We start from the raw sequence: 26,753 nt of genomic DNA on the forward strand, positions 1-26,753 counted from the left end.
TGTTCACAGTGTCATAGCCACAGGATCAAAACAGAGGAGAAGTTGAGTCTCATGCTTCAATGCTCTTAGTTGTTATGGAAATTGAACCACTATGCAGTTTACTTTCTAAATCTACGTCATATCGCTGAGTCTACCAGCTCCACAAACTCCACAAACTTTTGACTTATAATAATTTTGAAATACCGTCTAAGTATTTTGTAAAACATTTTCAACATGTAAGTCTTTTGTAAAATAATTTCAGAAGTTGTTATAGGAGCCAGATGAGTGTACCACCATGGAACTTAAAACGGAGAAGGTGTGTTATATTTTGTTTGAATTCTCATATAGCAAATAAAAAGTGATGATTCACCTCATCATTGTATTGCTTTGAAATATAACTTGATTTAAGGACATATTAATTTGACTCTGTTTTTCTCAGTTGAAACATCTTATTATGTAAAGCAACACTTTCTAACAAAATCTCTATGCACCATAGTGCTGTCAGTCTTCTGTAAACCACACTCAGATTGACTTCTACTGATATGAACCCATACAGAAGTGTTCCATGTCTGTACTATTATGATGAGATAGAGAGAGGAAGGAATAAGAGGGCAGACCCAGTAGACTGAGGGCTTATGCTGTTGCTATTTGATCAACGACCATATTAGTTTCTATATTGTGATCCACTAGAATGTGGAGTAGTTACAGGCCTGTCCCTGAAGGCGGCGATAAGAAACCCCAGATGTTTACCTTGCTATACCCACTAAAGGAGAAGTCTGACTGCTTTTCCCTTGTAACCTTTCTCTCTCTATTTATGTTAGCTCCTTCACATGTTGTACGTGTGTCACACACTACACTCTACAAAAATACACTTTCATATACTTAGAGGTAAACTGTTGGAATAAAGTGGAAAATTCTAAAATGTTTTGATTCATGTACCCAGTTACAGCTTTGAAACTCCTCCTTTCTCTCGTCTGTGGTAATGCATGTGCATGCCTCTGAAGCACACACACACACACACACACACACACACACACACACACACACACACACACACACACACACACACACACACACACACACACACCACACTAACGCACACACACATGAAAAATACATGAACAATTATCCTGATACACATCACATTAACAACACAATAACAAATACATATCTATGTAGACCATTTTTAACTAAATGTGTCCCTCAGGACCATCTGAGTAATGAGTGAGTTAGCTAGCTGACTGTGGTTTTGACACATGCTATTACTGAGCAGTAGTGTGTGTGTGAAGAGAGAGGGTGAGGAGAGGGAAAGAGGTGGGGGTGAAGATGTCTATTTGGGCTCAGTGGAACAACTGAGGTTAGCACCCTAGGCTTGAAGGGAGGCCTATAGTCAGTATCTATCTATCTATCTATCTATCTATCTATCTATCTATCTATCTATCTATCTATCTATCTATCTATCTATCTATCTATCTGTGCGTTGTGGGTGGAATGATGAAACAACCATCTGCACATTCTGATATCAAATCACAAGCTCTGATCTCATCTCAGGTATCTATTCTCATTTCATCCTCCTTCTATACAGTAAAGAGGAAGGAACCAGTGTGAGGTCATGTAGCTAATCACAAGACGTTGGTCGGAAAATAAACTCACCAGTAACTGTTACTCTTTTTTTTCACAGTCTTCGTACATTTCTGTAGAATGCTTCTCTCTATTTCTCTGTGTGACGGTAAAGAGGCGTGAACTAATCCATCTGTCATCATATAGGAAGTAGAGGGGTTCGTCAGAAGAACTGTAGTTCAGAGATCATCGTCAGGACAGAATGGAGCACACCTTGCTCTGTGTGTTACTCTGTAAGTACTGAGTTAGTGTGTTTGTGTATGAACACTAATTACCTGATTTACTAAGCCTTTGATGGAAAAAAGGAATAAGACAATCACGCAAATTAAGACAGTTTCATGTTTTAGCTTTTTAGTGTGTTTTATACCTTATTGATAAAACAGTGCAAATACTTATTAGTAAATTACACTAAAGTTGGATAGCAGCAAATATGGTGTAGGTCTAAAGATGTAGGATCTTAATTTGATCACTCTTTTGTTGCTAAGAATTGTCGTTAACCACAGGAAATGCAGATGAGCTTTGTGATTTACATGAATTAACTGAAAACCAACACATGGTTATATTAACTGTATTGCACTTTTCATGTCGCCTACTTTTGGCCTGCTAATAGCCTAACCACCAATCAAGCAACATTTTGGACTAAACGTTTAAATCCGGAGGCTGCAGGATTATTTTGCTGTGACAGTATAGTTTAAATTAAGATCATATATCTGTATATGAGGTGGAGATGAATGACCACCCTACATTGAAGTAGCATCTCTATGAGAACCTTGTATAGCAGATGGTGTGGTGTTGTGGTGTGCATTTAACCAGGTCACCACTCAGGAACTAAAGAGTAGTGCTAACTCAGTGGTTGCTGAATGTGCTGTCAATGACAATGAATGCAGAATGCTATATTTGTTGGATGTGTTCTAGTATCAAGTTGTGATTTTTGTAAATGGTTGAGAGTTCCATCACTACAGTTATAGTAAACTGTACTAAGAGATTATTGAGTGTTGTAATGCTTGGCTGCAAGCATAGGTATGCTTGGCTGCAAGCATACCTCATGGTGCTGTGGTCAAAGAGACTATCAAGACTGAAGACTGACAATGCTATTCATAAGGTTGTCTTCAGCTAACGTGGTACTATCTAGCTAGGCTATTAGCCAACTAGGTGAACACTAGCTAGCTAACACCAAAAGCTCATGGCTAATCATCAAATTGCACACGGAAAACCCAGTTAAGCAATTCTTTTTCCCCCAAAGTTATTATGGGCCCCTGTACCCCATGGAAAACAAACATTCTCAGGCAGCTCTCAATCAAAACCAGTGAGCTTTGTAAGGTTTTACTGAGTACCGGCCTGTGCTGAGCTTAAGCTACACTCCTAGTCCTCACGGCTAATGAAAGCTAGCTAACCACCATCTGGGTTTAGCTATTTTAGCTCTTGTATTAAGTTAGCCTTGCATTGAGTTGCTTTGTGCCTACTAACTGAACCAACCCCACTTTGTGGGATTCGGTCCACGTGAGTTATTTTGCTTCAAGTGCTTGTTTGATGTCACCTCTTAGACGCCACTACCTCTGGTGAGCACGAGTCACTTGGCACCTGATGCACACTAATTACTGTCTACTATTACCAGTCGCGATATAAGCATGTACATTTTTCAGATTTTGCAGTTCCGAGTTAACAGTTGCTTTGATCAAGGCACAAATCATGCTTCATTGACAGCATTGCCAATGTTGATTGTTTATAATTTTAAAATAGGAAAATAGACCCCTAATCTTAGACTTGGGACCACACAGCCACTCCCCTGAATAGCAGGCTAATGATTGCTTTGCAATGCTTGCAGTTAGCCACTGATTCCTTCCAAACCACTCATTGTTGAATTTGCGATTTCCAACTTGTTGTGTTATGTTTATCTCCAACGGCCGATGAGCACCGATAAGTTTTATCTATAATTTCTCTTCATTATTTGTCTTCATATGACAAGGATTAAAAAGGATTTGCCATGTGGTGGCTAATTTCCGCATTACCAAATGAGGAGTTACAAACACACCAGTTCGAGTTAAACTACATCTTTAATACTTAAGATACTTTTGCAAAAGTTCTTGACCCCCAATAATGCATTCTCTCGAATGAATCATTTAATGAGGTACTTGCAGAATGGCTCAGGGATCTTTTATAGCAACGATACAGCCCCTTCAACGTACATTGACAAACCACAGATACTTAGTAACAGTTCACAAAGGTTAAGTTTTGTATGACAGATATCAATAAAACACATCAGACAGTAACTGCTATGTCAACAGGATTAATGGTATAGCCCAGTATCTGGTCTCCTTAGAACTGTCCCTCCCTGGTACGGTATTGAACAGAACTATTTCATCCAATGGCATATATCAATTGTCAACTCTAGATACTCCCATCTCAAGCAAACCCCCTCTTGACTCCACTCCTGGACAGGCTCACTGGAGGGAGTGAGCCTCTAGGCCATATATTATCACAGGATAAGTGTGAGATCTAAGAGACCATGGTCCCAGACACTGCCATAAACCTCCCCACAATAAGGAAAAGGAGGGTGTGACTTGCTCACAGACATTGTGGAGACAAGTCATTGGTTCCCCAGTAATCACGCCATCCCTTCACATGGTTTAAGCATAGGTAAAGAGACATTCACATATGAAGACAATATTTCATTCTGTCCTCCTCTCTTGCTGATATTCTGCAGAGCAACAGAGACAAGTAAAAGACAAGTCTGACCTCTTCCCCTCTCTGAGCCCCAAGTGTCTGAGCCCCAGCTAAGGGAAATGTGTAACTGAAAAGACACCAGAGTCCAATGGACACTTTCTAATGACAAGTACCTCAAATAAGCATATTATACTAATAAAACATCTTAATTATCTATGTTACGCAACTAATTCTGATTCATCCACGACATTCCCCTCTCAAGGGACTCCGTCCCTTCTAGAGAATCAGAACAGTAACGTTACAGCAGAACCGGTGTCTAAACACAGGCTTCATCACAACAGAAAAGACAGTCATCCCTCTGTGTCCCCTCTCAACTTAAAAGAAAATCACCAGATTTAAGAACATTCATTCACATAGAACATACATATATTCTACATAAACCAAAAATCACAAAACAATAACTCATTGCATGGGGTTCCTGCACATAACATCCCAAGAAACTCAGCACTGTCTCTTATTACCATCCCCCAACATTTACTAAACACTCTAGCAATTTGTCTGGGAAGGCTATGATACACAGTCACCTGCACGAACCCACGAAGAAAAACCAAAAATGCATACAGTTTATGAGATTCAAAGCTATATTTTCCATAGACAGTGAAAATCACATATTTAATGCATAATGCAGTGCATGCAAGAATGAAGTTTAATAAAATAATCTTTAGTTATCTATCACACTCCAATGGATCAGCATAGTGTGTTGCAAATGACTATTTCCATCCCAGAAACTACAATTAGCATATCTTGTTGTACAAATCCAGGTAGTGACTCCTAGTTAAAATAAAATGTATCTCCTTGGTGCCTAATGAACATGACCCAAGACAAACATTATGATTCCACTATTTATAAGGCAATGCCTATAGATCCAAATAGATTAGGATCATTTTCACTCTCCAGATCAGAGTTCACCCATGGCATTCACCATGGCATGCTTATAATAACCTCAACATCCTTAGTTCATAACAACAATCAAAACAATCTATCTCTAATACATTAATTTCTTCACCCATTTATATATTAACATATTCAACTCAAAATCAATCCTTCAGTTTTAAAATTCATTCAATTTCCAAATAAAATCATAATTAGAACTCAGTTAATTATCCAACCAAAATTTCAAAATGACATTGCTCAGTGATTCAAATTTGTCTTATCACTCAAAGTAAAAACTAAATTTAAACACACATCAATATTAGCAAAATGTCCATTCATTTTAACATCCAGTATAATTATCCCATAATTTCTACTATTAACAATTTTATCACGATTATTCTACAGATCAGTATCTCAATGCATTCTTAATCTAAATAACTATAATTTTACGTGGTGTAGACCTCTACAATCAACCTGATACCCCAAAAGTCTAAACAGTTTTGGGCACAGTTGACCAAACCCCTCTCTCCAGGCACTGATTCTTCTGGCGTCCTCTTCGTTCTTCTTCAGATAACTTTAAAGTTCAAAGTGAATGACCCATTATAATGTCCCAATGTCAATGTTTCACCTTAGATGCCCATTATGTCTTGTCCATTCGTCAACCAATATATCAGCAACATAAGAAAAGTTTAGAACAGCACCTTTCCCCATGCTCACTCCACGTGGACTCCTCTCACACTCCTGAGAGAAACATGAGAGAAAAGCAGTTGATAGCTTAGATCGGATACTGTACACCGGTTGCTGGCTCGGCCATTCCTCTCAGTAGAAATGGTTCGGACAGGGCCATATTCAATGCCTTCGTCACTCCTTCTTCAGCCAATTAGAGGGGGTTTGAGGTACACACACTTTTCGGTCCAATTATCTCTTCCATGCATTAAGATACCGTCTGATGTCACTTTTCATGATAACCTCGAAAGAACAGATCAGAACAACAATTTAGTTCAGTTCATTCACTACATGATAAATTATTACTTTTACCAATTATTCTTAATACAAATGTCTAAACATTATTCAAAGAAAATAACAACACATTCTATTGAAACTATTCTTTCAAATTGGCTAATACTTCCCATCACAATTTCAACTCCATCGCAGAGCCACAGAATCAGGAAGTTAGACCTATAACCCATCAGGAATAGAACAGAACAAACAACACAACAATACACTCCTTCACATATCACTCAAGGTGTGTAAACTTCAATGCAAATTTCAAAGAACTGAATCCAAACCCTCAAAGGACTGTATCCTCCCCCATTTTTTAACACATGACTCTCAATGAGAGTAATGTATAAAAAAACACTACTACAAATCAAAAGATAAAAGAAAATGTCAAATAACATAACCAAATGCAAATCACAACTCTGAAAACCTCCACAAAGAAAAAATAAATTACCCATATGGTCATAGGAAAACAGACTTCAAGCAGCCTACCCTTAGTGAAAGGCAATGCCCTATATCACATAGGTCCAAAGTCTAAGAACTTTAAATTCCATCATAATTATACATTTCACGAATTACCTTGAAATCAGTATAACAAATGACCTAAAATGTATTATCCAAATGGCTTTCCCATGAGGCTGATCAGACCACACAGGAAAACCCAGACAAAGGTCATAAGTCAAACCACCCCTTCACAGAAATGTTTCATTACTATTTTAGACAACAAAAAATTTAAACCTCAAACATTTTCTACATGTTGTATCACAGGTTACCCAGAACATTTCATTAACAAAAGAATCCACATCTTTAATTAAAACTCAGGAAAAAAAACTTCCATGTGTATACCCCTTTAAGATATCTTAGCACTAAGTCAAATGGGAAACACACCAATCCCACAGGAAATAGAAAAACAAATCAAACATACTATGTTAACAACACAAACAAATAGCAATAACAAATGTGTTGTGTGTGGGTATTATCAAACCCTAAAGTAAAAACAAACAAAACATTTCCAGGCCTTTTCCATTTTGGTAGTTTACAGCCTCAATCTCACTCACCCAAGATTATAGCCCCAGGAAACATAGACAATGAAATCCCCATTTTCCCAAAGACAAACACAAAACACTTCGTTAGCATTCATTATACAACTGATTCAGAAACCCAAAAGTTAACTACAAACAAAACCTAATGATAATTCCACTGTACTCCCTCAAATCATTAGTTTTAATCTGCATCAATGTATATGCATGCTTAATTGACCCTTAGATACAATTATCCTGGTATCATTACTAGACCAATGTCCAACAAATATGTGATAGCTTTTTCCACCTTTGGATTGTTCAGCAATATTTAATCCCAGGCATTTAATAAAATGTAATTTGAGACGTGTTCTCCCATGTCGCCTTTAACATACATACTTCAGTTGACTTTCATCCGTCCTGGAGGAAAGAATCCTACTCAAACACATCAGATAATACAATGTTTCATTAAGTGAAAACAACACCAAAAATAAACAATAAACAGTAAACAATAAACAAACCCATAACCTCTTTCCAGCAATCAAATCATTTCAACCTGTTGCATAAATTTAGTAAAAACAATCCTTGTTTAACAAATCTAAAACCTTTCAAAAAATGTGTGCTGTCTCATCAGCGTAAGAATCAAAACTAACTTTTTTCCACTCATAATATACAATGTTTACATTTCCCCCAAAAGGTCAATACTGTTCAGCTCATACATGAATGATCTTCCTTCTGTCAGTACAGGGTCTGAAGTTCCAATGTATGCAGATTATAAAGTGATAAATGCATGCAATTAACAAACAACCTACACAAAAACTCACTACTGTAATGGTTGAGATGACAAAGTTGCTCAGAGACTCATGTTTGCATCTCAATAAAATTAAAATAAAACACCAAACACAGTCTGCATGTTCCTTACAAAGAAAACAACTGACGCCCCTGAGACAGATGTCTATGTATCAGGGGAAAAGTTCCACGTGGTATCTGATTTTAAGTTCCACGGCATCATACTTGATTCCAACCTCTCTTTTAAAAGCAAATGAAAAAGGTAATTCAAATAACCAAATGCAACCTAGCTAATTTCCAAAACATATGAAATTGTTTTACTACATAAGTAACAAAACTATGCTTCAAGGTCTCAGAGCGAGTGACGTCACCGATTGAAACGCTTTTAGCGCGCACCATCTCGGTTACACTCACCTCCCTTACAAAGCTCGTCCTTGCGCTATCTTGCGACTCTACGTCTTACAGGAACGCGCACGCCGGCCAAGCACACGCACAACTGTGATGAATTCGCACTGTCCCTGTAAAATAAAATTAACTCAACCTGCAATTCACTGTACTGTCCTGACATTGTTCCACGTAATGGAAACAGAGTATAATGTTTAAATACATAAACTTCCTTCTCTAATTCACTGGTGTTACCTAAACATTCAAACCAAGAATCAATAACCAGCTTCACATCACCAAATCCTTCCTTCCAGCCAAACATAGCCCAAGCATAGCGCACATAAACAATTCTTTTCTCATCTTTTGTTTTACCCGTAAGCAAAAATATAACCCACTACTCAACCAACGTTCTGCCTTACCTCTATAGTAAGATTAAAACCAAACTTTACAACTTCCTCTTCTCTTTCAGCTTCACACGTATGAAATATCCAAGACTTTAAAAGTAACATGTAAATCGCCATACTTATAAAATACTACATTCAACTCTTTCTCTGTATGTCAGTTCCAGCAACAGACAACGTATTATATCAACATTCCCTCGCTATTATTTTCTAATGAATTAGTCTTTCAATTTAAACTAATCAAGCTATCAAAACGTTACATTTATATCTTAAACAAACGCTAGCAACCGTATCTCTCCAGGCAAAACATATCAATAGTAGAATTATAATCAGTCCCCTGGTGCATGGGCTAGGATAACCCTGGCCTCCTGCGTGGCAGGTGACAATTCTACCCCTGTACCACCAATGCTATTTAAATGAACCAGACTCCCAGCAAATAAACCCATTCACAATTGTCTGTAGTCGTAAAATCAGGCGCGTATTACCGAGACAATTCCCCAGAAAATAGCCCTCTTAAAAAAATCCAAGATTTACACCAGCGATGATTCTCACATGCCAAATGAATAGATTAGCAGTCAAAGAGTAAAATCAACATTCATAGACTAGGAAACAGATCTTGCGCCTTTTAATAAAAGTAGATGTTTTCTCATCGTATTTCAATGACTTTACTTCATCATATTAAAATCAGCCAATGATAAATAGTTTGATGGATACCCTAGGCTTTGTCTGACTTTATCAATTACGTCGAGATTCCATCTTAATTCGCTCCAACTTTATGGAAAACGGTGTATTCAATAAATCCAGCAACTCCTCTCATACTGGGAGGAAAAATAAAATAGTTTCAGACCTTAAGGGCAGTGTTATTTCAACTGTTGTACCCAGACGGGGATAATACAATAAGCATTTATAGTTACATGGTTAGGGTAAGATAACCAAAAGTGGACACACTCCAATCAGTTTCTAGAGCACAATTTCCCAAACATTGTAGACAGTTTAATAACGCTTAAAACCTCATCTTTATCAAATTATCCATTAAAGATACCAACTCAAAACCTACGTACATCTACGAATGGGTGGTTTAAATTGTATCTAGTTATATTCTCAGCATTACTTTCTTTATCAAATCTCTAGTAATCGATTATACACACACATACAATTTATCATATTTTCACAGAATCCATATAAAACGTTAGAAACTTTTAGGTACTCACACAGAACTTTAAGGATCACCCACACAGGATTGGCCCGATACTCACACAGAACTGGTCCGATGTTCACACAGAACATCAGAACATAATTGAAAGGTTACTCACACAGAGTAAACCTACTCACGCTCACACAGAACGCTCCTACAAAGATTACCTAGTGGTAACTTTAACAAAATACTCACAGAGTAACCCAGGGCATACCTGGCTAGCACATTTAAAATAATTGGAATTCACCACCTCTGAGGGTCACTTAGACAGTCACACAGACATTCTCAGAACTAGGTCCTTATTCCAATAGGGCTTCACCAAGTACCATGTTTCACACAGAACACACAGTCACCCTGGCCCCTCACCCCCACAGACCGCACCAATCCCCACTGTGATCAATTCAGTGTCGGGACGGCTCTAGGTCGCCCGCAACCGACCAGTGGCAGAGTATCATTGAGTCCGCAAACTCTCAGATTGCTCTCCTCTGACTCGGACCTGTTTACGTCTCCAAGGTGCCCCCCTCACAAAGGAATACACACTCAGAGCTCACGTAACAGAGGCTTTTCTAAAAACTCGACTTCAAGTGTGTTTTGCTCACCTCTTTCTTTAGAAAAACTAAGTTCGAAATGTGGTATCCACTCGGCTCGCTGCCTCTCAGATCAAAGGTGGGTCCATCTGCTTCGTTCCCGAAGTGTGGTTTCCCTGAGATCCCAAGTTTGAGGGATCCCTCGTGCACGATTTACCTAGGTCGTCAGGAGCGATCACCAAGTGAAGATTCACATCACATCCTCGTCGCCAAATGTGGTGGCTAATTTCCGCATTACCAAATGAGGAGTTACAAACACACCAGTTCGAGTTAAACTACATCTTTAATACTTAAGATACTTTTGCAAAAGTTCTTGACCCCCAATAATGCATTCTCTCGAATGAATCATTTAATGAGGTACTTGCAGAATGGCTCAGGGATCTTTTATAGCAACGATACAGCCCCTTCAACGTACATTGACAAACCACATATACTTAGTAACAGTTCACAAAGGTTAAGTTTTGTATGACAGATATCAATAAAACACATCAGACAGTAACTGCTATGTCAACAGGATTAATGGTATAGCCCAGTATCTGGTCTCCTTAGAACTGTCCCTCCCTGGTACGGTATTGAACAGAACTATTTCATCCAATGGCATATATCAATTGTCAACTCTAGATACTTCCATCTCAAGCAAACCCCCTCTTGACTCCACTCCTGGACAGGCTCACTGGAGGGAGTGAGCCTCTAAGGCCATATATTATCACAGGATAAGTGTGAGATCTAAGAGACCATGGTCCCAGACACTGCCATAAACCTCCCCACAATAAGGAAAAGGAGGGTGTGACTTGCTCACAGACATTGTGGAGACAAGTCATTGGTTCCCCAGTAATCACGCCATCCCTTCACATGGTTTAAGCATAGGTAAAGAGACATTCACATATGAAGACAATATTTCATTCTGTCCTCCTCTCTTGCTGATATTCTGCAGAGCAACAGAGACAAGTAAAAGACAAGTCTGACCTCTTCCCCTCTCTGGGCCCCAAGTGTCTGAGCCCCAGGAAATGTGTAACTGAAAAGACACCAGAGTCCAATGGACACTTTCTAATGACAAGTACCTCAAATAAGCATATTATACTAATAAAACATCTTAATTATCTATGTTACCCAACTAATTCTGATTCGTCCACGACAGCCAGTAGATTGTCAACTTGATTCATGATGATGACTGCTACCTAAGATTTTGAAAGGATCAGTCCAATCAAAGCTACTGTACATGATTTGACGTCATTTTATCTGTGTCCAATGACCTTGAGCCTTCTTGGATGGGCACTTCTAACATAAATATGGCAGCACCCAAGGGGCTACAATTTTAGAGGTCTACCCTTAGACTTGGTGGTGACGTAGTGTCCCCGTGAGTGACAGAACACTGAGCCAATCACAGCGCAACGCTCCGTATTTTCTGCTGGCTTGCCCCACAACCACAGAAAGCACTGAGCTAGGCTGAAACACCATTTTGGAGCTGCCTTACTCAAGAAAACAAAAAAGAGACCATGGCTCTGTTTGAATACTCAAACTAACCACACGAACCTACTATTTGTGATGTAAGTTGAGTATGTAGTATGCTTATTGGTCATAGTATGGATAGAGTTAGTATGCCAAAAGTTTCTGGATGTCGTACTACATTTGCCGAAATACGAAGTATACACGCAGTGGACACTATTTCCGTACTTTAAGGGCCCATAATGCAATTCTTTAGAAAATGGGTGTGGCTTCACAACGTTTTCAAATTTGAGGAAAAAGGTGGAAAATATTCAGCAGAAGTCCAACGAGAGCGGATACAAATTCATTGCTTTAACTAATTATGTCAAAGCTAAGACAATGTTGAGCAATGTAGTAAAGTAATGACTTTTCAAATAAGTTACGCTACACGTTATTTTGTCTGACAATGTGTTGGCTACGCTATCGTTACGAACCACATAGCGTATCTTTATAGCAGTATAGTTCGCAAACGCACTTTTGTATATTGCGCTGTAATGTACAATTGACCGTATTTTAGCGCCCAGGTCAAAAGTAATATGAATATCATTGTAAAGTTCGATTTCTCCCCTTTCCAGCAAAATCAATGACGAGACCTTCATGCCGCCCGTCTCTGCATGATTAAAGAAGGCAATGAGCTCTGTCGGGTCTTTTTAAAAATAGCGGATGGGGAAGCGAAACCTAGTGAAAGGGAAGGGAGAGATAAGCCATGTGGAAAAATAGCTTTTTCACCCGATCTGTCCAACTTATCACCTCTAAAATCTAAATAAAACACTATAAAGAGTTTATATGTGTCATTGCATACCTATTTGAAGGTTTGTGTCGAATTTGAATCGGGCTTTTAGGGCGGTGCTAAAGTTATCTTCAGAAGTAAACAGCGGCTGTCGCGGCTTTTGAGAGTCATGATGGCTTCCAATGATGATGCAAAAAAGGAATGCATTCAGTTGTACAATTGACTAGGTATCCCCCCTTACCCTGTCCCTTTCTTGTTTTTAATGCGTGCTGTACATTACGTTATGACACGTCACAATTTAACGAACAGCGTCTGAGGGCCCATGTCAATCAACGCTTGGATAGAAACACACCACAGATTGTGATGCCAACACAGTCGCTACAGTCGCATTAGTTTTCATTGCAGCCTCGTTTGAATGTAGCCTCGCAAATTCATACGGAATGGGGTAAGTCAACAGTAGGTACTGGTATGTTAGCTAGCTACCTAGTAAGTTGGCTACTAATACCACAAACTTGTCTACATGCTATCTACCTAACTACCCAACATTTATTGACTTGATTATTCACATCATTCTTAGCTAAGTGGTATAGTCTTTGTGCGTTTTCAATGAACATAAATTCGCTCAGGCTTTCTACTTTAATTTTAGAGCACTCTGGTCTGAGTGTGCAAGAGCGCAGAATAATTGATGAATTTGCGAAAGCTCAACACCCGTTGAATATGGCCGGTGTCAGTAAACATTGGCAAAAAAGCGTCATTAAACTGTTACCAGCAACAGTTAGTCACCAATGCTCTGGATAACATGAAAACAGCCTAAGTAGTTCCGCTGTGGTGAGTACAATTGTCAGAGTGAAGTGTTCTCTCATTTGTGCCTGGAAGTAGCTAGCCAGTTAGTTTGTGATGTGTGCTTGACTGCCGTTGTGATGGTCAGAACACTTGTGATGAACACTTGTGATGGTCAGAACGGCTGAACGCTCCGACTTCAAGCATCAACTTCCAGTAGACAGGCATAGCGCTACGCAAGTATGCTCAACTGAAAGGATACTGTTCGTTTACAGTATACTTAAATTACTAAATAGGGAAAAAAAGCAAAAAAAAGAAACTTCCATTTTTTAGGACCCTGTCTTTCAAAGACAATTCATAAAAATCTAAGTAACTTCACAGATATTCATTGTAAAGTGTTTAAACACTGTTTCCAATGCTTGTTCAATGAACCATAATCAATTAATGAACATGCACCTGTGGAACGGTCGTTAAGACACTATCAGCTTACAGACGGTAGGCAACTAAGGTCACAGTTATGAAAACTTAGGACACAAAGGAGGCCTTTCTACTGACTCTGAAAAACACCCTGCTCATCTGCGTGAATGTGCCTTAGGAATGCTGCAAGGAGGCATGAGGACTGCAGATGTGGCCAGGGCAATACATTTCAATGTCCGACGCCTAAGAAAGCGCTACAGGGAGACAGGATGGACAGCTGATGGTCCTCGCAGTGCCAGACCACGTGTAATAACACCTGCACAGGATCAGTGCATCCAAACATCACACCTGCGGGACAGGTACAGGATGGCAACAACAACTGCCCGAGTTACACCAGGAACGCACAATCCCTCCATCAGTGTTCAGACTTTCCGCAATAGGCTGAGAGAGGCTGGACTGAGGGCTTGTAGGCCTGTTGTATGGCAGGTCCTCACCAGACATCACCGGCAACAACGTCGCCTATGGGCACAAACCCACCATCGCTGGACCAGACAGGACTGGCAGAAAGTGCTCTTCACTGACAAGTCGCGGTTTTGTCTCACCAGGGGTGATGGTCAGATTCACGTTTATCGTCGAAGGAATGAGCGTTACACCGAGGCCTGTACTCTGGAGCGGGATCGATTTGGAGGTGGAGGATCCGTCATGGTCTGGGCCCTGTGTGTCACAGTATCATCGGACTGAGCTTGTTGTCATTGCAGGCAATCTCAACGCTGTGCATTACAGGGAAGACATCCTCCTCCCTCATGTGGTACCCTTCCTGCAGGCTCATCCTGACATGACCCTCCAGCATGACAATGTCACCAGCCATACTGCTCGTTCTGTGCGTGATTTTCTGCAAGACAGGAATGTCAGTGTTCTGCCATGGCCAACTAAGAGCCTAGATCTCAATCCCATTGAGCATGTGTGGACCCATTGGATTGGAGGGTGAGGGCTAGGGTCATTCCCCCCCAGAAATCTCCGGGAACTTGCAGGTGCCTTGGTGGAAGAGTAGGGCAACATCTCACAGCAAGAACTGGAAAATCTGGTTCAGTCCATGAGGAGGAGATGCACTGCAGTACTTAATGCAGCTAGTGGCCACACCAGATACGGACGTTTCTGTTTTTGCTGAGTTTATGTAGTATGTAGTATATACTATGTTAGTATGGGTATTCGGACTCAGCCCATGTGTCACATCCTGACCAGTAAAAGGGGTTATTTGTTATTGTAGTTTGTCAGGACGTGGCAGGGGTGTGTTTGTTTCGAGTGTTTCGGGGTTTGTTGGGGTATGTTCTGTTTTGAGAGGGGTGTTTGTTTAGAGTGTTTCGGGGTTTGTTGGGCTATGTTCTATGTTAGTATATTTCTGTTTATCTAGTATGTCTAGTTCTATGTTTAGTTAATGGCGTTGACCTTCAATTGGAAGCAGTTGCTCCTAGTTGCTTCTAATTGAAGGTCCTATTTAAGAGGGGTGTTTTTCTGTGGGTAGTTGTTCTTTGTATAGCCTAGTTGCCTTACAGGACTGTTTCGTCGTTGTTTTTGTATACGTGTGTTTTGTTTCGGTTTTCCTTCTTTCTGCCTATTAAAAAGAAGATGAGTATACACATTCCCGCTGCATTTTGGTCAAATCCTTACGACAACCGTGACACCATGTTTATATGCGGCTTTATTAACAATGCTATATTTTTTACAATGTTTGTAAACTGATATGACACATTAATGCCAAAATAACATGCAAAAAGGCAAGCTCCCCCCAAAAAAGAAAAATTATAATAATATTTGCATTTAATTTATTTTTGCTAAAAATGTGAGGCTCATAACAGGTTCTGCCCCACATTGTCAGGCCTGTCCAGTACTTTAAAAATATCCTCTCCTGTTGTCCTGGTTTCCAGTGGTTTGCAGAAGAGGATGTCTTCCTTAATTGAGCCCCCATAACCGTAACGGACATAAACCAGGAGCTGTGCCAGGCCCGCCACGTCTGTTGACTCATCCAGCTGTAACACAACAAATGTAGAATTACTGATGCTGGCATTGGATGTGCTCGTGGAAGCAGAACAACTTGTGTCATCGACAGGTGCAGGTGTAGTACTGCTCGTAGCTATACTACCAGTATACCAGTATAGCTGCTATGTGTTTCTGGACGCGGGCCTTACTTTTAACCATTTATCAATGGCAAACAGAGTGAGCAGCAGCTAATCAAATCAAATGTATTTATATAGCCCTTCTTACATCAGCTGATATCACAAAGTGCTGTACAGAAACCCAGCCTAAAACCCCAAACAGCAAGCAATGCAGGTGTAGAAGCACAGTGGCTAGGAAAAACTCCCTAGAAAGGCCACAACCTAGGAAGAAACCTAGAGAGGAACCAGGCTATGAGGGGTGGCCAGTCCTCTTCTGGCTGTGCCGGGTGGAGATTATAACAGCACATGGCCTAGATGTTCAAATGTTCATAAATGACCAGCATTGTCAAATAATAATAATCGTAGTAGTTGTCGAGGGTGCAACAAGTCAGTAACACAAGAGTAAGTGTCAGTTGGCTTTTTCATAGCCACGTTTGTCTACATACGGACCGTTAGTGGAATTCCCGCGAGAGAGTGACGGTTAATGTGGACGTGGATGTTAATTATTTGACTAGGCTACCTTTATTTGACATTGTTGTTATTTCGCTGAACACTAGATGGTTTAACAACATTTTTGGCAGTGAAACGAGGCTACTCAGGTGAAGAAAAAAAACTCACCCAAATGTATAGCCCCGTTGGAAAATATAAATGGACTGTTTGAAAATGTGAAATTTTTTATTTGGCGTACCCCAGTTTGGGAATACCTGGTTTACACTTTGTTCAGTCACCTGACGTTTTAGAGAGACAGTGTACAATTTTCAATGTAATGCAACTCAATAGGAAAATAGTGTTTTTACACAGTGTAGAATCCTAATATTCCAGAAAGTACAGCAATTTCAATGACAGGTATTCATATACACATTTTAGCTTTTATAACAAACCAATGTCTCTCCATTGTTACATATTAGTTTCCCGGGCACAATATGTGCTTCAAAAGTAGCTAGAATTCATATACAGTGAGGGAAAAAAGTATTTGATCCCCTGCTGATTTTGTACGTTTGCCCACTGACAAAGAAATGATCAGTCTATAATTTTAATGGTAGGTTACTTTCAACAGTGAGAGACAGAATAACAACAAAATAATCCAGAAAAACGCATGTCAAAAATGTTATAAAATGATTTGTATTTTAATGAGGGGAATAAGTATTTGACCCCTCTGCAAAACATGACTTAGTACTTGGTGGCAAAACCCTTGTTGGCAATCAGAGGTCAGACATTTCTTGTAGTTGGCCACCAAGTTTGCACACATCTCAGGAGGGATTTTGTCCCACTCCTCTTTGCAGATCTTCTCCAAGTCATTAAGGTTTCAAGGCTGACGTTTGGCAACTCGAACCTTCAGCTCCCTCCACAGATTTTCTATGCGATTAAGGTCTGGAGACTGGCTAGGCCACTCCAGGACCTTAAAGTGCTTCTTCTTGAGCCACTCCTTTGTTGCCTTGGCCGTGTGTTTTGGGTCATTGTCATGCTGGAATACCCATCCACGACCCATTTTCAATGCCCTGGCTGAGGGAAGGAGGTTCTCACCCAAGATTTGATGGTACATGGCCCCGTCCATCGTCCCTTTGATGCGGTGAAGTTGTCCTGTCCCCTTAGCAGAAAAACACCCCTAAAGCATGTTTCCACCTCCATATTTGACGGTGGGTATGGTGTTCTTGGGGTCATAGGCAGCATTCCTCCTCCTCCAAACACGGCGAGTTGAGTTGATGCCAAAGAGCTCCATTTTGGTCTCATCTGACCACAACACTTTCACCCAGTTGTCCTCTGAATCATTCAGATGTTCATTGGCAAACTTCAGACGGGCATGTATATGTGCTTTCTTGAGCAGGGGGACCTTGCGGGCGCTGCAGGATTTCAGTCCTTCACGGCGTAGTGTGTTACCAATTGTTTTCTTGGTGACTATGGTCCCAGCTGCCTTGAGATCATTGACAAGATCCTCCCGTGTAGTTCTGGGCTGATTCCTCACCGTTCTCATGATCATTGCAACTCCACGAAGTGAGATCTTGCATGGAGCCCCAGGCCAAGGGAGATTGACAGTTCTTTTGTGTTTCTTCCATTTGCGAATAATCGCACCAACTGTTGTCAACTTCTCACCAAGCTGCTTGGCGATGGTCTTGTATCCCATTCCAGCCTTGTGTAGGTCTACAATCTTGTTCCTGACATCCTTGGAGAGCTCTTTGGTCTTGGCCATGGTGGAGAGTTTGGAATCTGATTGATTGATTGCTTCTGTGGACAGGTGTCTTTTATGCAGGTAACAAGCTGAGATTAGGAGCACTCCCTTTAAGAGTGTGCTCCTAATCTCAGCTCGTTACCTGTATAAAAGACACGTGGGAGCCGGAAATCTTTCAGATTGAGAGGGGGTCAAATACTTATTTCCCTCATTAAAATGCAAATCAATTTATAACATTTTTGACATGCGTTTTTCTGTTTTTTGTTGTTGTTATTCTGTCTCTCACTGTTGAAATAAACCTACCATTAAAATTATAGACTGATCATTTCTTTGTCAGTGGGCAAATGTACAAAATCAGCAGGGGATCAAATACTTTTTTCCCTCACTGTAGGTCCAATATAAGCTCTATATCAATCAATATAACACATTATTTTCTGGTGGTCCTAAATTTCATGTGCTGATCCTAACTTTTTGGGAGCACCAGTGTTAGTAATGAAAAATGGCATACTATTGTCACATAGGGTTAAAACTGTACCATAGTGAACAAAGAAATTGTCTCTCCTCTATCAAGGCACAAGGCGAGACCCAGATGCAGGAGGCAGATGGTTGGAGTCTTGCAATTTACATCTAGATGTTCCCGCTAGTGGAACACCGCTCAAATATCCAATGATAGGGCGTGGAGCGAATTACAAACTCCTCAAAAATCCCAAAACTTCAATTTTTCAAACATATGACTATTTTACACCATTTTAAAGACAAGACTCTCCTTTATCTAACCACATTGTCCGATTTCAAAAAAGGCTTTACAACGAAAGCAAAACATTAGATTATGTCAGGAGAGTACCCAGCCAGAAATCATCAGACACCCATTTTTCAAGCTAGCATATAATGTCACAAAAACCAAAACCACAGCTAAATGCAGCACTAACCTTTGATGATCTTCATCAGATGACACTCCTAGGACATTATGTTATACAATACATGCATGTTTTGTTCAATCAAGTTCATATTTATATCAAAAACCAGCTTTTTACATTAGCATGTGACGTTCAGAACTAGCATACTGTCACGATTCCTACCGACGGTGGCGCCCCCTCCTGCTCGGGTGGCGCTCGGCGGTCGTCGTCACCGGCCTATTAGCTACCACCGATTCCCTTTTTGTTTTTCCCTTTTTTTTATGTTTTCTCACCTGCCCTGAGTTAGGTAATTAAGAGGGCTATTTAGTTCAGCTGGCCCGCACCCTATTGTGCGGGATTGTTTTTCTGTATGTCAACTGCGTTTGTTGACTGTGCTTGTTCATTGTATTTTTTCCCTGTTGTTGGGAGACCTCTTATTTTGTACGGGTGGTTCTTAATTAAAATTACCACACAGTGTTCGCTGCTTCCTGCGCTTCTTTCCGCCACACCACAGACAAGACATTACAGAATCCCGCACCACCAGAAGGAGCATGGAATCAGCGGGAGCAGCGGGCACTCCACTACCCTCAATGGAGGAACGTGTCCAGCACAATACATCGGTCCTGCATCGCATCGGATCCGCCATGGACCAGATGATGGAGAGGATGGAACGATGGGAGAGGAGTGGTATCCTCTCTCCACCTACACCCCCCGATACAACCATCTCCTCCTCCTACGACGTCTGGCTCTGGCGCGCTTCGCCTGGCACTCCCGAGGGAGTACGATGGGACGGCGGCTGGGTGCAAGGGGTTTCTTCTCCAGCTAGAGTTGTACCTGGCCACCGTCAGACCTGCTCCTACAGGAGAGGAGAGCGTAAGTGCCCTCGTTTCCTGCCTGACGGGCCGAGCTCTGGAGTGGGCTAATGCGGTCTGGAACGCTCCAGACTCGGCGAGGGACCACTACCCAGAGTTTACCCGCCGCTTTCGGGCTGTTTTCGACCACCCCCCCGAAGGTAAAGCGGCGGGTGAACGGCTGTTCCACCTCAGGCAGGAGACGAGGAGCGCTCAAGACTTCGCGCTGGAGTTTAGGACCTTGGCTGCTGGAGCGGGGTGGAATGACAGGGCCCTCATAGACCACTACCGGTGTAGTCTCCGGGCGGACGTCCGCAGGGAGCTGGCCTGTAGGGACACCAATCTATCCCTGGACGAACTCATTGACATGTCCATACGGTTGGACAATTTGCTGGCTGCCCGCGGGCGTTCGGAGAGGGTCCTGCCCGTTCCACCCCCGTGCACCCCCGCCCCTACCCCTATGGAGGTAGGGGGGGCCGTGCCAAGGGGCACCGGAGGAGGTGGCTCCTCCTGCACCAGCTGTGGTCGGAGAGGACACACGGCCGACCGGTGCTGGAGGAGCCAGTCTGGGAGTCGAGAAGGCAGGCAGAACACTTCTCGGTCACCTCAGGTGAGTCAGCACCAGATTCGCCCAGAACCCCCTGTTGGTCATGTGTTTTTGCCTGTTTCATTTTCTAAATTTTTTCCCTCTTCCCAGCATAGGGCGCTAGTCGATTCAGGCGCAGCTGGGAACTTTATGGACCGTGGACTTGCCATTAAGCTGGGCATTCCACGGGTGCCGATAGATTCCCCCTTCCCCGTGCACTCCTTAGATAGCCGACCATTAGGGTCAGGGCTAGTCAGGGAGTCTACGGTGCCGCTGGACATGGTAACGCTGGGGAATCATAGGGAAAGCATTAACTTTTTCCTTATTGATTCACCTGCGTTTCCAGTGGTGCTGGGGGTCCCCTGGCTGGCTGGTCACAATCCCCTCATTTCATGGAAACAGGGGGTTCTCCAGGGGTGGTCGGAGGAGTGTTCAGGGAAATGTCTAGGAGTTTCCATAGGTGCCACGTCGGTGGAGAGTCCAGACCAGGTGTCCACCGTGCGCATTCCCCCTGAATACGCTGATTTGGCGATCGCTTTTTGTAAAAAGAGAGCGACTAAATTACCACCTCATCGACAGGGGGATTGTGCGATAGATCTCCAGGTTAACGCTGCGCTTCCCAGGAGTCACGTGTACCCCTTGTCACAAGAGGAGACGGCGGCTATGGAGACATACGTCACGGAATCCTTGGGACAGGGGTACATTCGGCCCTCCATCTCACCCGCTTCCTCGAGTTTCTTTTTGTGAAGAAAAAGGAGGGAGGTCTGCGTCCGTGCATTGATTATAGAGGTCTAAACGCGATCACGGTGGGGTTTAGTTACCCACTACCTCTTATCGCTACGGCGGTGGAATCATTTCACGGAGCACAGTTCTTCACAAAATTGGATCTCAGGAGCGCGTATAACCTGGTGCGTATCAAGAAGGGAGACGAGTGGAAAACCGCCTTTAGTACCACATCAGGCCATTATGAGTACCTCGTCATGCCGTATGGGTTGAAAAATGCTCCAGCCGTCTTTCAATCCTTTGTTGACGAGATTCTCAGGGACCTGCACGGGCAGGGCGTGATTGTCTATATCGATGACATTCTGATATATTCCGCCACCCGCTCCGCGCATGTGTCCCTGGTGCGCAGGGTGCTTGGTAGACTGCTGGAGCATGACCTATACGTTAAGGCTGAGAAGTGTGAGTTTTTCAAACGAGCCGTCTCCTTTCTGGGTTATCGCATTTCCACCACGGGGGTGGTGATGGAGTGTGACCGCGTTAAGGCCGTGCGTAATTGGCCGACTCCAACCACGGTGAAGGAGGTGCAGCGGTTCTTGGGCTTTGCCAACTACTACCGGAGGTTTATCCGGGGTTTGGCCAGGTAGCGGCTCCCATTACCTCACTGCTGAAGGGGGGCCGGCGCGTTTGAGATGGTCGACGGAGGCGGACGGAGCCTTCAAGAAGTTGAAGACCCTGTTCACCGACGCGCCCGTGTTGGCGCACCCGGACCCATCTTTAGCTTTCGTGGTAGAGGTGGACGCATCCGAGGCTGGGGTGGGTGCCGTGCTATCACAGCGCTCGGGTGCGCCACCGAAACTCCGCCCCTGCGCTTTCTTCTCAAGGAAGCTCAGTTCGGCGGAGCGTAACTACGATGTGGGGGACAGGGAGTTGCTAGCGGTAGTCAAAGCCTTGAGGGTGTGGCGACACTGGCTTGAGGGGGCTAAGCACCCCTTTCTCATCTGGACCGACCACCGAAACCTGGAGTACATCCGGGCAGCGAGGAGACTGAATCCACGTCAGGCAAGGTGGGCCATGTTCTTCGCCCGGTTTAGGTTTACCATCTCATATAGACCGGGTTCCCTTAATACTAAAGCCGACGCGCTGTCCCGTCTGTATGACACGGATGACCGCCCCATCGATCCAACTCCCATCATTCCAGCGTCTAGGCTGGTGGCACCAGTGGTGTGGGAGGTGGACGCGGACATCGAGCGGGCACTGGTGTTGGATCCTGCGCCTGCGCAGGTGCCCGTGGGGCGCATGTATGTGCCGCTCGATGTTCGCGATCGGTTGATTCGGTGGGCGCACACGCTACCTGCGGCGGGTCATCCTGGTGTAGAGAGGACAGGGCGGAGTCTAAGGGGGAAGTATTGGTGGCCCACCTTGGCTAAGGACGTGAGGTCATATGTCTCTTCCTGTTCGGTCTGTGCCCAGAGTAAGGCTCCTAGGCATTTACCGAGAGGGAAGTTACAGCCCCTCCCCGTTCCGCAACGGCCATGGTCGCACCTGTCTATCGACTTCCTGACAGATCTTCCCCCCTCTCAGGGGAACACTGCGATTCTGGTGGTTGTGGATCGGTTTTCTAAGTCCTGCCGTCTCCTCCCCTTGCCCGGTCTCCCTACGGCCCTGCAGACTGCGGAGGCCCTATTTACCCACGTCTTCCGGCACTACGGGGTGCCGGAGGATATTGTCTCTGATCGGGGTTCCCAGTTCACATCCAGGGTCTGGAAGGCGTTTATGGAGCGGCTGGGGGTCTCGGTCAGTTTAACCTCCGGTTATCACCCCGAGAGCAATGGGCAGGCGGAGAGGGTGAACCAGGAGGTGGGCAGGTTCCTGAGGTCGTATTGCCGGGACCGGCCAGGGGAGTGGGCGAGGTATATTCCTTGGGCAGAGTTAGCCCAGAACTCACTTCGCCACTCCTCTACTAACATGTCACCCTTCCAGTGTGTGCTAGGGTACCAGCCGGTCCTGGCCCCATGGCACCAGAGCCAGACCGAGGCTCCTGCGGTGGAGGACTGGGTTCAGCACTCCAAGGAGACCTGGAAAGCAGTACAGGACTCACTGAAGGAGGCCAGTGCTAGGCAGAAAAGGAGTGCTGACCGCCACCGCAGTGAGGCGCCGGTGTTCGCACCGGGTGACAGGGTCTGGCTCTCGACCCGGAACCTGTCTCTCCGCGTGCCCTGCCGGAAGCTGGGGCCGCAGTGTGTGGGGCCCTTCAAAGTCCTGAGGAGGATAAACGAGGTGTGTTATCGGTTGCAACTCCCTTCCTATTACCGTATTAACCCCTCGTTTCATGTGTCTCTCCTCAGGCCGGTGGTGGCTGGTCCCCTACAAGAAGATGAGGTGCCGGAGGTCCCTCCACCCCCCCTGGACATCGGGGGGTCCCCGGCGTACAGCGTAAGGGCCATTCTGGACTCGAGACGCCGGGCGGGGGGGCCTGCAGTACCTTGTGGACTGGGAGGGGTACGGTCCGGAGGAGAGGTGCTGGGTGCCGGCGGAGGACGTCTTGGACCCATCCATGTTGAAGGAGTTCCACCGCCTCCGTCCGGATCGCCCTGCGCCTCGTCCTCCGGGTCGGCCTCGAGGCCGGTGTCGGCGCGCTGCAGGGGCCGCGCGTCAGGAGGGGGGTACTGTCACGATTCCTACCGACGGTGGCGCCCCCTCCTGCTCGGGTGGCGCTCGGCGGTCGTCGTCACCGGCCTATTAGCTACCACCGATTCCCTTTTTGTTTTTCCCTTTTTTTTATGTTTTCTCACCTGCCCTGAGTTAGGTAATTAAGAGGGCTATTTAGTTCAGCTGGCCCGCACCCTATTGTGCGGGATTGTTTTTCTGTATGTCAACTGCGTTTGTTGACTGTGCTTGTTCATTGTATTTTTTTCCCTGTTGTTGGGAGACCTCTTATTTTGTACGGGTGGTTCTTAATTAAAATTACCACACAGTGTTCGCTGCTTCCTGCGCTTCTTTCCGCCACACCACAGACAAGACATTACACATACCCACCGAAAACTTCCGGTGAATTTACTAAATTACTCACGATAAACGTTCACAAAAAACATAACAATTACTTTAAGAACTACAGATACAGAACTCCTTTATGCAATCGCTATGTCCGATTTTAAAATAGCTTTTCGGTGAAAGCACATTTTGCAATATTCTGAGTAGATAGCCCGGCCATCATGGCTAGCTATTTTGACACCCACCAAGTTTGGCACTCACCAAACTCAGATTTACTATAAGAACAATTGGATTACCTTTGCTGTTCTTCGTCAGAATGCACTCCCAGGACTTCTACTTCAACAACAAATGTTGGTTTGGTTCCAAATAATCCATAGTTATATCCAAATAGCGGCGTTTGTTCTTGCGTTCAAGACACTATCCGAAGGGTGACGCGCCGGCGCGTATCGTGACAAAAAAATTCAAAATATTCCATTACCGTACTTCGAAGCATGTCAAACGCTGTTTAAAATCAATTTTTTATGCGATTTTTCTCATAAAATAGCGATAATATTCCGACCGGGCGACGTTGTTTTCGTTCAAAGACTGAAAATGTAAAATGGACTCTTCACGTGCACGCGCACACCCGTTTCATTGTTCTCAGATCGACCACTATCCAAATGCGCTACTGTTTTTCAGCCAAGGACTGCAGAGTCATCATTCAACGTTCTGGCGCCTTCTGAGAGCCTATGGGAGTCTTAGAAAATGTCACGTTACAGCAGAGATCCTCTGTTTTCGATAAAGAGGCTATAGAAGGCCGAGAAATGGTCAGAGAGGGCACTTCCTGTTTAGAATCTTCTCAGGTTTTGGCATGCCATATGAGTTCTGTTATACTCAGACACCATTCAAACAGTTTTAGAAACTTTAGGGTGTTTTCTATCCAAATCAAACAATTATATGCATATTCTAGTTTCTGGGCAGGAGTAATAACTGGATTAAATTGGGTACGTTTTTTATCCGGCCGTGAAAATACTGCCCCCTATCCTAAACAGGTTAATAATCCAAGGGGTAGGCAAGAGAATGGTCGTGGACAGGCAAAAAGGTCAAAACCAGATCAGAGTCCAGGAGGTAAAGAGTGGCAGACAGGCTTGTGATCAAGGCAGGCAGAATAGTCAGGCAGGCGGGTACAGAGTCTAGAAACAGGCAAGGGTGAAAACCGGGAAGACTAGAAAAAGGGGAATAGCAAAAGGAGTACGGGAAAAACACGCTGGTTGACTTGACTAAACATACAAGACGAACTGGCACAGAGAGACAGGAAACACAGGGATAAATACACTGGGGGAAATAAGCGACACCTGGAGGGGGTGGAGACAATCACAGGAACAGGTGAAACAGATCAGGGCATGGCAATCCTCACCCGGATGCTTTAGCCCTCGGGGCAGAGCCGGGGAGAAAGGTTAAAGAATAGAGAAAAGAAAGAAGGGAAAGAGACAAGCTATTGGAGAAGAGTGTCAGCCCCGTATGTACACTCTCTGTTTACACTTGTTTATTTTCTCTTGGAGAAGTGGTATGACTAAACAGGTTGTTCCTTCCTACTCTGTTTTCCATGGTCCTATGCTCCTTGCAGAATCTATTAGACGGAGAGAAAGTTCACCGTTGTAAAGGTCCTTTAGTGAAAGACTGTAACAGTTTATCCTCAGCTGTTGGGTTGTCTCTAAGGACACACGCGTGCAAGCATGCATGCATGTGTGTGTGTATGTGCGGGTGGATGCATGTAAGTGTGTACACGTGTGTGTGTGTTTGTTAAGTGGGTGGAGGCTGAAGTTGTTAAATTTACTTGGTGATCAGTGGAACAACTGAAATTAGCTGGGTAGTATTGAAACCTGACAACTTAGCAAAGGGCCTACAAGCATCTATTCTATTCTCGTTCCATCCTCTTTTCCTCCAATAAAGAGGAAGGAACCAGTGTGAGATCATGCAGTTTGGGGCCATGCAGAGAGGTTGGTCAGAAAATAAACACGCCTTTAAACGCTACTATTTTTTGTCACAGCCTTTGTTCATTTCTGTAGAATGAGTTAGTGTGTTTGTGTATGAACACTAATTACCTGATTTACTAAACCTTTGATGGAAAAAAGGAATAAGACATGCATGTACAGTTTTATGCTTTAGTTTTGTGTTTTATTCCTTATTGATAAAACAGTACAAATGCTTATTAGTCCGTAATTGAAACTACCACAAAACGGCCACCTTACCACTTGCTGTGGTATACAGCTGAGGAATGTTGCTAGGGGAATGAGTTAATGTACAATGTTTGTTTACACTGATATTGTTAACAAACATTGTCATGAAATAACAGTATATTCTGTGTTATATTTTGAATTTATATAGCACTTTTTTACCAGATGTACTCAAAGCGCTTTACATA

At 43.5% G+C, this 26,753-nt stretch overlaps 1 protein-coding gene across 1 annotated transcript in view; it reads left to right on the plus strand.

The window, feature by feature from the left end:
• Positions 1–1,641: 1,641 nt before the first annotated feature.
• The window catches only part of LOC106596013 (basement membrane-specific heparan sulfate proteoglycan core protein), a 221,626-nt gene continuing 196,514 nt past the window's right edge, over positions 1,642–26,753 (plus strand). The window contains exon 1 of the mRNA XM_045700624.1: positions 1,642–1,832. Within this exon, the coding sequence (XP_045556580.1) occupies positions 1,802–1,832 (31 nt within the window). The 5' untranslated portion in view covers positions 1,642–1,801. The remainder of the gene's footprint in view (positions 1,833–26,753) is intronic.

Source organism: Salmo salar, chromosome ssa18, assembly GCF_905237065.1.
Source record: "Salmo salar chromosome ssa18, Ssal_v3.1, whole genome shotgun sequence".
Classification (NCBI taxonomy): domain Eukaryota; kingdom Metazoa; phylum Chordata; class Actinopteri; order Salmoniformes; family Salmonidae; genus Salmo; species Salmo salar.